The 14,849-nt window shown below is 37.2% G+C and overlaps 1 protein-coding gene across 1 annotated transcript in view; it reads left to right on the forward strand.

Moving 5' to 3' along the window:
• The window catches only part of OPHN1 (oligophrenin 1), a 310,055-nt gene that overhangs the window by 155,914 nt on the left and 139,292 nt on the right, over positions 1-14,849 (forward strand). The window contains exons 5-6 of the mRNA XM_069463584.1: positions 8,096-8,197; positions 13,721-13,831. Coding sequence (XP_069319685.1) covers positions 8,096-8,197; positions 13,721-13,831 — 213 coding nt within the window. The remainder of the gene's footprint in view (positions 1-8,095; positions 8,198-13,720; positions 13,832-14,849) is intronic.

Raw genomic sequence — 14,849 nt, forward strand, 5'->3', positions numbered from 1 at the left:
TCAGACTCCTGGGCTCCAAGTGATCCTCCTGCCTCAGCTTCCCAGACTACAGGCTTGTGCCACTGTGCTTGGCTAATTTTTCTTGCTCAGGCTGGTTTCGAACTCCTGAGCTCAAGCAATCCTCCCGCCTTAGTCTCCCAGAGTGCTAGGATTATAGGTATGAGCCACTCTGCCCGGCCTAACTTAAACATCTATTTGTCTGGGGTAGCTTTGTTGAACTCTATAAGGTTTATAGGAACTTGGCTCAGTTTATTAGCTCTGTTTAGGTCTACACCATGTGTCTCTATTTTTCAGGGACCAAGGGTCTACCTGAGGCAGATTCTTCTCATCATGATAGTATAAGTTCATGGTGGGTGAATAGAGACATGTAAGCTTTTAAAAGCTAGTCTCAAAGGTGGTCAGCCATCACTTCCTCACAAATTCAATTGGCCAAACTAAGTCATATGGCCAAGACAGACATCTATAAGAAAGTGAAGTAATTCTGCCTCTTTTGGGAAGAACTGTGATGTCACATGGCAGAATACATTGACACAGGGAATGGGGGAGATTTGAAAACAATAATTCAATTTACCAGGCCCTGGCTGAAATTTTGTGGTGATAAGGAGGCAGGAGGTAAGAGATTGTTCTCTGTCAAAATATTTTTTCTAGAAGTGTAGTGTTAAGAACTAGAGTTCTTAACTAGAGTTAAGTTCTAGAGTGTTGTGTTAAGAAGTGGTTTTACCTTGAACAAGTCATTTTTCCTCAATATTTTAACATTAAAGGTCTTTGAGATCTCTTCATCTAGTATTTTTATTGCCTAGATAAGGATACTAGAGGAAGAGGGATATAGTAATTAGCTTATGTTCAAATAGCTAGGTGGAATCAGAGTTAAGACTAGAACCTAGGGTTCTATTTCTGTTTCTATGTCTTTATTACTACAGAAAATGGAGAAATTCTTGGGGGTGGGATTGGGAGAGATTTCAGCTTGCCATGCTCATCTCTTCTCCATTTCTTCCAAGGACTACACAGTGGGAAGTAGGCTAAAATCATAGTACAAAGGGTTGAAGTTCAAGCTGAGGAAGTATTTTCTGGGTGTGCTGTTAGGGAAAATGGTAACATTGCTATCGGCAAAGATCTTTCAGGGTGCCATCTGTTGCTATGCGATATGTTAAGTGGAGTTATTCCTGGCAGCAGCACAGTGGGCTGGATGTGACTCATGACCTCTTCTAAGTTCAGGGTATTATAACCATGTATGTGTATTTGTTTGTTAAACATTCATATTGTGTTCATATAATGCCAGGTATTCTTCTAAGTACTCTACATATATAATTCATTCAATCTTCAAATCCCTATGAGGTAAGGACTCTTTATTTATACCCCTTTTACAGATTATAATAAATCAAAAAGCCAAATGTGGACAAAGAACAGCAACAACAAAAACCTAAGGTTCAAGGAGGCTAGATAACTACGTTAATATATTGGAAGGAGCACAAATGGTACTTGAGCCCAGATAGTCTGATTCCAGATTCCATGCCGTTAACCATTGTACCGTGTAGTTACGCAGGGAGAAACATGGCTCAACCGATCAGCGCTGACCAGCCCAACCCTACTCCATACTAGTTTTGTGACATGGAGTGAATTACTTCATGTCCTTGAGCCTCATTTTCAGCTTTAAAATGTGGATAATAATTATACTTACATCACAGGGTTGTGAAGATTAAGTGAGATAGCGCATAAAACATGCTTGGCGCCGAAACATTAGTTCTATTTCTGTCAACTACTTGTATACATTTCAAAAATGTCTTCGTAAGTTCACCCTTTTACTTGTATGTTATAAGTTAAACCTTATAAGGATTATAAACCTCAGCATGGCTGATTTATCTGTATAGTTGATTTTTTAGCAGTCTGCAATACCATTTGGTATTGCCGTGTCTGTGACACAGCAAAAAAACAATGAGGCAATTTCCCTTGGGGCAGAAATTGAGAGCCAGTGAATTCATGTGTCTTGGCTGTCTGGGAAGTTGCTGAGCTGTGTCGTTTACTTTTTTCTACATTCATCCTTACCTTAAAAACAAGTTCTAAATCTGAATTTTATGTATATTGTTGAAGGTGAATTTTACATTATAGTTTTGAGTTTTTCTCTTTTCTTATGTTTACTGTTTCTTGACCCCCCCCCCCCCCAGCAAGAATTAATATTTGCTGGAGAGTCCTTGTAAAGGAAGGCCTTAGTATGTTATTTTACATGGCAAAGTCCTGCTCACAGAAGTGTCATCCTCCATAAAAAGAGTGATACACTATCCAGTTGGAGCTCACAGCCCTGCCTGTGCTGTAGGCTGGGATCTCCAGGGACTGCTGCAAGTGGGTGGAGGAGGTTATATAAGCTCACATCCCCTTCCAAGTGGGAGGAGGAGGAGGGACAATAGCTGTCAGCTCCACAGCTGGTCTTGCCAGCCCAAATGATCCCAGCTTCATTTGGCTGGAGAAGGAGCCTGCTCAGTACATAAAGGGGACATTTGCTGAACCAGAGCCAATGTTTTAAACCTTTGGCAATTTATGCTAACTTCCTCCAGCTAGGACAGACGTTTGTGAGCTCTGGCTGTCTGGACATGTTGTTCTCTAGGCATTTTGTGTGGTCCTCAAGTGGTCCCCAGCCAGCTGCTCATCTATAGGAGGTTTTTATGGAATTGTGCAAAGCTTGTTACAATCTGACTGCTGGATGGACAGTTGTTCTTGCCTCAATGTCCATTTCGTTCAATTAAACTAAAAATAAAAAATATAAAATCCTTAAAAGATACATATAAGAAATAGCAATCTCCATAGACTGTCCTTAATTTACCCCAAGGTTGTTTGGTAAGGACATTGCTACCACATTACTTAACCTCAGCATTTCGTTTTACAACTGAAAGGAATATTGGGCTTCTGGGTACATTTCTTGTCCTTGCTGGATTATTATGAGGGTCTCGAAGCCTAGTTCCAATAGCCTTTCCTTTTTTGGATTCCCCTCAGAGCTAAGTCCATGACTTCCACAAGCTTCCTTAATGTTTATAACTAGGTGAGATAAAAGAATCTATACAGTTGGAATATTGAATGTATGCTTATTATGCAAACCTAGAGAGTAAAAAGAAAATTGTTATTCACCAGTGACCCTAATGCCTATGAAGATGTGTTCTCCTTGTAATGTTCTATAAATGTTTTAGTACATATAAATGATATAACATCCTCATTAATAGTGATGCAGTGATAATGTTTCTAGTTATTGAATTTGTTATTAAGGACTAAAAATATTAATATAACACAATCCCTTTTTTTAACAAGTACTCCTTCCTTCTGTCTTTTCATTCTTTTGTTCTCTTTTACTTATATTCTTCCTGTTTGTCTCTCACTCAGTATTTACCAAGTAATTAATAGCATGCTCTCTGTTACTTATTTATATCTGGGTTTAGATAGGTGATTGAGATACAGTTCCTGCACTCAAAGAACTCACAGTATAGACAAACAGTGGGGTTGGTGTTATAATATTATTATGTATACAGTGCTGAGTGAGCACGGGGGGCCCCCAATTCCAGAATAGGATGTGGGGGCATTGAGTAAGACTTAGTAATGAGTCCATCGAGAAGAATGGATGAACTGAAATTATCCAGTGAAGTGGTGAGTTGAGGGAAGAATATGCTCAGTGGAGGGGCACATCTCATGCAAAGATAGATGGCTGTCAAAGTGCATATTACCATTTTCCAAAGGATCATGTATATCTTCTCAGGGTGTGCAGGCAAAGTCCTGCAGTCAATAATGAAGGCTTTTAAGCAGGGGAATGGAGGGGATTTTAGATAGGTCACTCTACCTTTTATTTGTTGTGTGGCCTTGGGTAAGAAGAACCTCTCTGAGGTGTAGTTTCTTCATTTGTAAAAAGTGCTACTCATGTTTATTGTAAGGCAACACTGGTGATTATGTGGGGATCAAATGTCCAGACTATGCATGGTATATTAGGGGTACTCAGAAGATACTAGATTCTCTTTCCCTTTGATTTCCTGCATTACATGATAGTTTAATTTAATAAGTATATCTTGAGCACCTATGTGTGCCTATTCCAATGCTAGGGATGGAATTCAATAAGGCATTGTCCTTAGCTTCAGGGAGCTCAGTGATATGTAAGTAACTCTAATAATCACAAGACCATGGTTTCTTATCTCCCCTGTGCCAATAGCCAGCCATCAACTGACTCATTTGCTAGCCTTCTGCAAAACTACCCTCCATCCCTACCTATCTTTGCCTTGTTCTTTCCTATCTCAGGAAACATCTGGACCCTTCTCCTACCCATACTTGATATTAAGCTTTGTATCCTATCCCCTTCACTTGAGTTTTCCATTCTTTCTCCCTCCATATAAAAACATACTTAAATCTCTCCTGTATTACAAACATAGCTTATCCTCACCCCTAAGGTCAGGAATGACCCTAGCATAAGACCAATGGCCCAACTAGTGGTACTCAAAAAAGGAGTTCAGGAGGCAACATTATTTAGAAATGGAAGTAAGTGACTTAGTTCAGTGGTAGGAGGGAGGGGGTGATGAGAAGGATCAAGATTGTCCATAACTAAATAGGATCCAATTCTAAAGTACCTGATTACTGATGGAGGGCATGAAGTACAGGAAATTTGTCTGGGACTCAAGTGAGATGCAAGGTAGAGACTAGGAATTGTGAACCAGCTAGAAATCTTGATGTCTCTAATGGAACACAAAGTCATAGTCAGTCTAGTAGTTACACTGACATGATAGTGAGTGGAGTGTATGGGACATCAGTTCTCAATTCACCCTGCCTCATGGTGGCCTGTTTTCAGCAATTGCCGCCTGGCTAGACCTGTATGGGCATATCAAGTAGCCTCTATTCTTGGGAGGAAAAGGAACCAGCCAGCTAAGGGCCTTCCAATTTCAATAAGGAAATAATGGATAAAGGGCATTCTAAGTAGAGGAAATGACATGAGCAAAAAGCATGGTATGAAAAATGTGGCAAATTTGTAAAACACGGAATAATATGGTATGGATATAAGTGGTTCATACAGGGAGTGTTCTAGATAAAACTAGACAGTAGATCTGGGTGAGTCTCAAGGACCTTAAATGCAAGTTTATACTTGGTACTAATTTAAATCAATATCCCATAGGTGGTATCTCATTTAGTGGTGTGTTGCGTGTCCTTAAGGAATTTACTTAATTGTCTTGTCTTGTCTTGTCTTTTTTTTTCGAGGCAGAGTCCCGCTCTGTCACCCTGGCTAGAGTGCCGTGGCATCAGCTTAGCTCACAGCAACCTCAAACTCCTGGGCTCAAGCGATCCTCCTGCCTCAGCCTCCTGAGTAGCTGGGACTACAGGCATGCGCCACCATGCCCGGCTAATTTTTCTATATATATATTTTAGCCATCCATATAATATCTTTCTATTTTTAGTAGAGACGGGGGTCTCGCTCTTGCTCAGGCTGATCTCGAACTCCTGAGCTCAAACAATCCTGAGGCCCGCCTCGGCCTCCCAGAGTGCTAGGATTACAGGCGTGAGCCACCACACCTGGCCTAATTGTCTTTTCTTATAAAATAAATGGTGGTCTCTTTACCAGGTTATCTACTTTTACTTTTGGAAATTGAGGGTCAGGAGGTTAATTTTCTTGCTTAAGTTAACATAAGTAGTAAATAAAAAAGGCCGAATTTGAACCTGGTTTAGTGCCCTTTCCATAACCTAGGATAGTGTTGATCTTAGAGTCACACATGTGTTTGAATCTTGGCTCTCTATTTCTAGCTGTGCAACTTTGGACAAATTAGTTCTCTGAGCCTCAGGCTCATTTTTCATCTGAAAATGGGGATAAAAACGGTAATATTCAGAGGCTTGTATGAGGATTCAAAGAGGTAATGCATATAAAATACTTTACAATTGACAAATAATTTAAGTGGTAGCTATTACTAGCATTACATGTAAGTTAGATGAAACAATGTGATTTTACTGCCAGAAAAATAGAATAAAAGGAGTTGATGTAATAAACTTATTGGCAGGTAGTTCATGTTAGCATTTCTAATCTAGCAGTTTGATGTTGTTCATATTGGAACAGGAAATTAGTGCTTGTACTGTCCTGAGGTTGCAAGTCTAATTCATGTATTCATTAATTGATTTTTTCAACAAATATTTATTTGAGCACACTATAGACCAAGTACAAGTACGATTCCACATACAGTGAATAAGACAGCTGAATTCTCTGCTCATGGTGGACCTTACATTATAGTGGTGTTCCAGGGAATAGGAGGCAGATGGTAAACAAATAATTAGATAAATAACATCAGATAATAGAAAATGATGTGAAGACAATAAAATGAGTTATTCGATTAGAGGTGACTGGTGAGGGTGGAGTTGGTGCTGGGTAGCTTTAGAGTGGGTCCTACTAGAAAGCCTCTAAAGTGACATTTTAGGTGTGACCTGAATATTAGCAGAGTACAGCAAGTGCAAAGGTCCAGAGGTAGGAACAAGCTTTGTGGTATGTCTAAGGCACTGAAAGAAAGCTATTGCACCTGTCCCAAACACTGGCAAGAGAGTGGTTGAAGATGTAGTAAAAGTAGGTGTGGGCCAGATCATGGAGGGTTTTGTAGGCCGTAGTTAGAAGTGTGAATTTTATCCTAAGTTTAGTGGGGAACCCTGGAAGGTTTTGAGCCTGGCGGTAGTGATATGATCAATTCATATTTTTCTGATAATATGTTTTGTTTATTGGACAGATACAGACAGTAAATTGCACATTACATGCATTTACTTCATTTAATCCTCATAGAATACAGTAAGATACTATGTTATTTTTGTGACAGTTTTGGAGATTAAGAAATCTGAAGCTTAGTGAGGTTAACTTTTCACTGGTTACAAAATTAGTGATTGATAGAACCAGAATTTGTCTGTCTGATCTTAAGCATATAACTTTTTTATTGTGGTAAAATATATATAACAAAGTTTGCCATTTTAATCATCTTTAGCGCTTGAGTAATATTGATTATATTCAAAATGATACGTAACTGTCACTACCATATATTTTTAAAACCGTTTCAAACAGAAACTCTAATGAGATAATGGGTTTTAAGTGTCTATTACAGTGTGTGTGGCCTGATGTAGGCCTCAGTTAATGAATGTTAGCTTTTTACCTACTTTTTTCCCTCCATTATAAAAAAAAAATAGTCTGATAAAGAGCACATTCCTTACAGGTCACAGGTCCCAGCTCTGTCCTAGCTTCCTGCCCAGCAACACATTGCCTGTAGCAATAAACCTTTTGTGAGGTTTTGTTTTTTTCTTATTATCTCTGTGTCCCTTTCTGTGCCTCTTCTAGTACCTTGCACATTGTGGGTGTTAAGTGAGTTCTGATTTCCTATGAGACAACAGGAGCCTTTTACATGAATTTCCCAGCATGGTATTGAGAGGATTGTAGAGTGTCAGCATTAGTATGTGACATGCAAGCATTGTTAGTGCTGCTTTGGATGCTGTGTGACTTCCAGTTGTGCTGAGCAGCAGAGAACTTAATTAAATTAAGTTTCATGCTTGAGGACAGTAAAGGCTGAGTCCTTCATTTCAGCTTTTCAGCTCTTGCTTTTCAGCTAAATATTACAGGATTTTTTCCTTATTTTTAACAGTCCCTTTTAATACACATAATTCCAAAGAATTCATTCAGAGAGATAGTGCTAGGTTCCTATTGCCTTGGAAATATTTTACTTATTATCAGTTGTCTATGTGCATTGTAGATTAACTTTTTCATGACATATATTTAGTTCACTCTTGTGTTCCTTCTTCCTTTTTCAAAAAAAATTTGAGTGGTTAATGCATGTGAAAAACATTGAAGGGATAAAAATGTAACTACTGCACAGGCCCCTTTTTATGCATAATTCTCTGAGCCACAGCTCCTATAGTGTTCAGTTGCACCAAAAGGAACTGCCCATTTTCCAGGCAGAGTGGTTTGGTGTTATATTTCAGGAAGTGGAAACTGCTGAGACAAATGCAAATGTTATTTTTTTTCTTCCCAGGAACTACAGGCATTCACCACATGAAACCTGACACTGTCTCCTTCATTGTGATTTCTAAGCAGAGATTTAATCTGTGCCTTCTTTCCCACATCTAGGAGCGGAAAAAGAAATTCGAAAAGGATGGTGAGAGGTTTTATTCTTTGCTGGATCGGCACTTACATCTATCTTCCAAAAAGAAAGAATCTCAATTACAAGAGGTATGTTTCAAAAGCTTGCCCCTGCGTTCCATTGCTAGCTATGCCTTGGAAACAGTGGCAGTTATCTATAGGAGGGCTTTCTCCATACCCTGTTTTAGTAGGGAACCATAGGTGATAGTAGCACTTGCAGTTAAAACCTTGGCCTAGGACTCAGGAGCCCTGATTTTTCCAGCCAGCTCCCCCACTAACTCAGGATGTGACCTTGGGTAAGATACTTTTTTCTTGGCCGAACTCCCCCTATTTGTAAGAAGGTCTTGATGATACCCAGAATCTCTTTTTATTCCAAGTCTCCAATTCTAGATTTCACACGAGGATAGAGTTAAACTAATGTTGTATTTGATAGAACAGGAGCAGAACTTCTAATTTTTGCCGTGAGATATTCCATAACTTTATTTTTTGTATTTGGTCCTGTACTGTGACTACTGCTTACATGAGATTTACAGTAACTTCAGTTCAAATAAGCTACTATTCATTGATTGGCTTCTAAATGCCAGGCACTATTCTGGGTCCAACAGCACTACAGAGAAAACAAGACATGCTTTCTGCTATTCTGTAGCTTACAGTTGGCATATTGAATGAGAATACTCATTAATCTTATACAAGTAGAAGTTTTTACATAATATAATATATTTATGTATTTGGTACACTTGTAGGGGTAGGAAAGTAGAGAACGGAATACTTACATTTGGTTGTGGGGAATTGCCTTTGTAGAAGAATGTTGCCTTTCCAGTTTGAGGTGGTCATTCAAAAATAGGTTAAAGTGTTTCCCAGGTAGTCATGGAGAAATGGACCTTTGAAATGGAGGCCAATGGTCCCAAGGACGGAAAACATGGAGGGCATTTGGGAAATGGTTTGGCCTGAAGTTGCATTACAATCTGAGGGTAGTGAAAGACAAGATGGGGTCATACAAGTTGAGGCCATATTGTGGTATACTAAGCACAGAAGTTTGTATTTAATTCTGTTGGCCCTGGGGTATCATTGAAGGCTTTTGGTCATGAAAGCAACATGAGTAGAATTCTATTTTAGGAATCTTAAAGTAGCTGAGGTTGTATGATGAATTAGATCAGGGAGAAACTAGAGGGCAAAATAACCAGTTTAGGAAACTGTTGCAATGATGTAAGGGAAAGGACCTTATCCAGAAGAGTGGCAGTGGGGAAGGGAAAGGAAGAATTAACTGATTAAGAATTTTTTTTAATGGAAGAATGATAAGTAAAAGATCCTGTAGAAGATGGAGCTATTAAAGATTAAAGCATGAATAGAGGTACCTGATGGAATAAAATCGTAGATATGAGCTACAAAAGGTTTTAGAAATCATGTCTAGGCTTACATAGATTGTGACAGAGATGTAGCTCATCTCCTGATACTTGGTTTAATGGGTATCCATCACATTGTCTGCGGAGCTTGAAGATGATGGATCAAGAGCCTCAGTGGTGGAGGGAGTTAATATTGAAAAGGAGAAGAGCTACTTTTCTTCCATAAACTGGAATTAAGTCTGGTGTTTTTTGCCATTTTCCTTTTGTCCTCTTTTGTTTTCTTCCTTTTGCATTTATTCTGTGTCAGGGTTCCTTTGTAGAAAAGAGTTGACATAATGGACCTGAGAGCACTATGCTTAAAAAGGCCTGTTTACAAGATTAGCCCTTGGCTGGCATCTGAGAACCTGACTGGTAAACAGTTCTCTATGTTGGTAATGAAGTTCCCATTATGGGGGAAGAGTAGCTTCCAGTTCCTATAATGCCTGTAGGAATATGATAAGTGTTATTCTAAAGACCTTCTTTTCTTCTAGGAGTCTAGAACTTTGCTATGTGCTGGGCAGAAGTTTCTTATATAACCAGCTCTTAGTAAACACCGAGGGTATGCAATCTCTAATGACCATCCCTGGCAGACAACATTTTCACTGTGTTATAACTCATTGAAGGAGGAATTAAAGGTGTCCTGGGTAACAGCCCTAAGGGAAGTCTCTTGGAAGGTTGTACCTAGCTGCTTCTAGACTTCATGTGTCATTTCCCTTTCTGCATTTTGTTTTGTATTCTTTCACTAAAATAAATCTTAGCTATGAATATGACTGTGCCGAGTCCTGCGAGTCCTCCTAGGGACTAACAAAACTCAGAGGTGGTCTTGTGGACCCCATGGTCCAAATTTTGGAGACTTTTGTTATTCAAGCTTCTGGAGTATTTTAGCAGTTTGGTGCTGTATTTAGTTGTCCCTGGTAACTTTCTTGATCAGCAAAGATGTAGCCTTTATATAACTTTTTCAATAAAAAATGACCTGGTTCTGGAAGGAGGAAATGTAGGGAGAAAAAATGAGCTGGGTGACCTTGCATCGGTCACTTTATTTTTTAAATTTAGAGAAAATTTAGATTTACAGAAAAACTGAATGGAACATACAGAGAGTTCCCATATACTGTGTATTCTTTCCCCTCCCCACAGGTTCCCCTATTATGAACAGCTTGTATTTGTGTGGTACATTTGTTACAATTGATGATCTAATGTATAGTACACTCAATGGGTTTTGAGAAATGTATAATTACATGTATCTATCAATACAGTATCATACAGATACAGGATAGGTATACTGCCCTAAACATTCCTGGGCTTTACCTATTCATCCTTCCCCCACGCCTCTGATAACTACTAATCTTTTTATGGACTCCATATTTTTCTCTTTTCATCTAGTTGGAATCATATAGTATGTAGACTTTTGACATTGGCTTCTTTCACTTAATAATACGCACTTAAGGTTCCTCCATAGCTTTTCATGACTTGATAGCTCACTTCTTTTTTTTTTTTTAAGTTGAAGAATCATTTTCTTTTCTTTTTTTTAAATTTCAATAGAGTTCTATGGTACAAGTGCTTTTTTGTTACATGGATGAATTTTGTAGTATGAAGCCAGGGCCCTTAGTGTACCCATTACCAGAATAGAGTACATTGTGCCCAATAGGTAATTTTTGATACCTCCCACACCACCCACCCTCTCCCCTACTGAGTCTCTAAAGTCCATTATTATGCTACTCTGTATGACAGTGTGTAATGGTCCTAAGCACCGCTTTTGTCAACAATATCGTTACCTTTTATCTGCCTGCTGGATGTGTCAATTAATGACTGAAGAGTGTGGAAGTCTCTAATTGTGGAAGTTTCTATTTCTCCTTGAAGTTCTATTAGTTTTTATCTCATGTATTTTGGTGTTACGTTATTCGGCACTTTCACATTAAGGATTTTTATGACTTTTGGGGGAATTGACATCTTTATCATTATGTTATACTCCTTCTTTTTCCTTAATAGTTTTCTTTGTCCTAAAGTGTGCTTTTTTTGAAATTAATGTAGCTATTCCAGCTTTCTTTTGATTAATGTTAGCATGATAAATCATTCTCCATACTTTTAATCTTTATTTTTATTAAAATATATTTAAAATGATGTCCTATAGATATCATATAGTTTACTTTTATGTTTTTGCACCGTGACAGTATCTGTTTTTTTAATAGCTTTATGTAGACCATTGACATTTAAAGGTATCTATATTGTTGGAGCAGTATCTACCACGTTTGTTACTATTTTCCTGTCTTTGCCCTTGTTCTTTGTTTCTTTTAATTTTTTGTCTTTCAGTCTTTTTCTGCCTTCTCTTGTTTCAGTTGAAAATTTTAAGGACTTATATTTTGTTATGTAGCATATCAATTATATTTCTTTTCATTTAATTTTTTTGCGTGGTTGCCTTAGAACCTGATGTTTGCATTTACAGTTAATCCACGTCCACTTTCAAATTACACTATGCTGCCTATGGGCAGTACAAGAACCTCATAATGGAGTATTTCTAATTTCTCCCTTCAGTCTGTTACAATATTGTTACTATTCTTTTTATTTGTTTGTAAGCTATAATCACCAAATATATTACTGCAATGATTATTTTAGATAAAATCTTTTCTGTTAGATTAAGAATGAGAAAAATACAAGATTTTATTTTGTCTTTATGCATTCCTTTTCTCATATTCTTTTTTTCTTTATGTAGGTCCACATTTCTGACTTACATCATTTTCCTTCTATTTGCAGAACTTAACTTTTAATATTTCTTGCAAGAGAAGTCTACTGGCATCAGATTCCTTCAATTTTTTTGTTAGAGAAAGTATTTATTTTTCCATTCCTTTGGCATGATAATTTCACAGTATACAGAATTCTAAGTTTTTTTTTTTAACACATAAATATTTTACTCCACTCTCTTCTTTTTGCATGGTTATTTAAGTCTGATATAATTCTTAACCTTGTTTTTTTTTTTTTTTATCTAGGTTCTTTTATGATTTTGTCTAGTCCTTGGTTTTCTACACTTTCAATATAACTACATGGAGATTTTTTTGATATCTATCTTGATTCATGTTCCTTTAGCTTTCTGGATCTGTGGTTTGGTATCTTTTATTTTGGAAAATTCTCAGACATTATTACTTTAAATATGTCTTTCATTTATTTCTATTTTTCTTTTCCTTCTAATATTCCAAGTATGCATCATGTTAACACATTTTGTAATTCTCCAACAGTTCCTGGATGTTCTGCTCCTTGTTTTTCATTCCTCTTTCTATTTGCATTTCAGTTTTCGAGGTTTGTTGACATATCTTCAAGCTCACTAATTCCTCAACCATGTCCAATCTACTGGTGAGCTCAGTAAGGATATTCTTCAATTTGGCTATGGTGTTTTTTATTTTTAGCATTTTTTGGGATTCTTTATTTGAATTTTCGTCTATTTCCTAATATTATACATGTGTTCTTACATGTTCTCTTTTTCTATTAGAGCCTTTTGAAATTTACAGTCTTATAATTCCACAATCTTTGCCTTATGTAAATTCTTATGAAAATGATTGTTGTGCTTCTTCTTTCTTTTCAGAGTGATTTTTGCCTTTCAGTATGCCTTGTACTTTCTTGTTGAAAGCCAGAGATGATGTTCGGGTAAAAGGAACTGAGCTAAATATGTCTTTAATGTGAGGTTTTGTGTTTGTGTGGCTAGGAGCTTGGCTGTGCTCAGTTTACCATTACTGTTGTAGTCAGAGGCTACAATTTTTTATTTTATCTTTGTTTTTTTCATCACATTTCCTTCTTCTTAAATAAGTTCTGATACTTATATTTCTTTCAGTTGTAATTTCACCACTGCTGGCCATAGTATCTCACTCTGTTCCTGGGCTTCTGCTCTGGTAAGGTCTGGTTCTCTGTATTTACCTCTTTAGTTAGTTTTCAAAGCAGCAATTTCTCCTCTGTCTTGAATTCTTGGTTGGATCTAAGAAGAGGTGTTGATTTCCCATTGGTTCATCTTTTTTCTGGTTGTCAGGATGGATCTGGTGTGATGACTTCTAAGCTTATTTTATGCTGAACCAAAACTGCAATCCACTTTTTGTCTCTTGGCTTCATGTTCTCTATCTGTAAAATAAAGGGTAACATCACTCATTGATGGATAATTGTCCCTCTAATGCTAGCATTCTGTTGAGTCCATAAGCCCTGACATTATGAATGACTATGCCAATGTGTGACATTTGTTGCCCTTCCTCTTTAGGCAGACCTTCAGGTGGACAAGGAGAGGCACAATTTCTTCGAGTCTTCCCTTGATTATGTTTATCAAATCCAGGAAGTTCAGGAGTCCAAGAAGTTCAATATTGTCGAACCTGTAAGTTGTCTCTATTGGTGAATGTTGTAAGAATATTTGCTAAATATTTGGTAAATGTGTGAAAATTTGTTTCTCAGAGAATGTGAAGAATAGTCAATGTTTAATACTGAATGTCAAGAATTTAGTCACAATGACTTATGTATTTTTTTGCTTTCTCACTAATATTCCTTCTCTCTCTCCCTCCTCCTCTCTTTGTCTATGACTATTTTCTTTCTTCCTCTTTTCTTCTCTCTCTCCTTCCCTCCCTCAGTTTCTCTGCCATTCTTCCTATTACCTTCTTTCCCTCTCTGCCTTCCTCTCATGCTTTCAACATTCTTCTGAAAGTATCTCTCATATACCAGGTACTGTGCTAGGAGCTCATATCCCTTGCACTCAATGACTTCTCATTCTATTATTTTTACTTCTATTTTGTGTACTTTTTTCTACTTCAGTCTCCTTAATTTAATATATTTGGTGATGTGCTTTGATTTCATAAGTATGTTGAATTTTAATAATGTTTTTTATTATAAAAATAATACACTCATTGCAAAAAAGTTAGAAAAAACTCATAGGAAAAACAAAACAAAAACAAGAAATCCTTTAATCCACAATCACTGTTAATATTGTGTCACTTTCCCTTTCAAATGCTCTCTCTATCATCTCTCTATATGTGCATGTGTACTTGTACGTGTGGGTGTGTGTACACATGTGCACATTTATATATAATATGAGCATGTATATCTGTGTATATGTGTATCTGTCCTTTCATTTGTATATATCTGTGCATGTATATGTGCAAACAAGTGTTTATTTTATCGTGAACAAGAAAGACTCAGTTTTTCTTTTATGAAAACTATACTCTGATGGGTTAGAGCGAAAGAAGGATTCACATAATTAAAATAATTGAAAATTGTGATAAGGGCTATAAAGGAAACCAAGAAAGGCAAAAATAAAGAACAGAAATGGGCATCTAATTTAGACAGTGTTTAAGGAGGACCTCTGAAAGTACCATTTAAGATGAGGTCTATAGGAAGAGAAG

Source organism: Eulemur rufifrons, chromosome 30, assembly GCF_041146395.1.
Source record: "Eulemur rufifrons isolate Redbay chromosome 30, OSU_ERuf_1, whole genome shotgun sequence".
Lineage (NCBI taxonomy): Eukaryota > Metazoa > Chordata > Mammalia > Primates > Lemuridae > Eulemur > Eulemur rufifrons.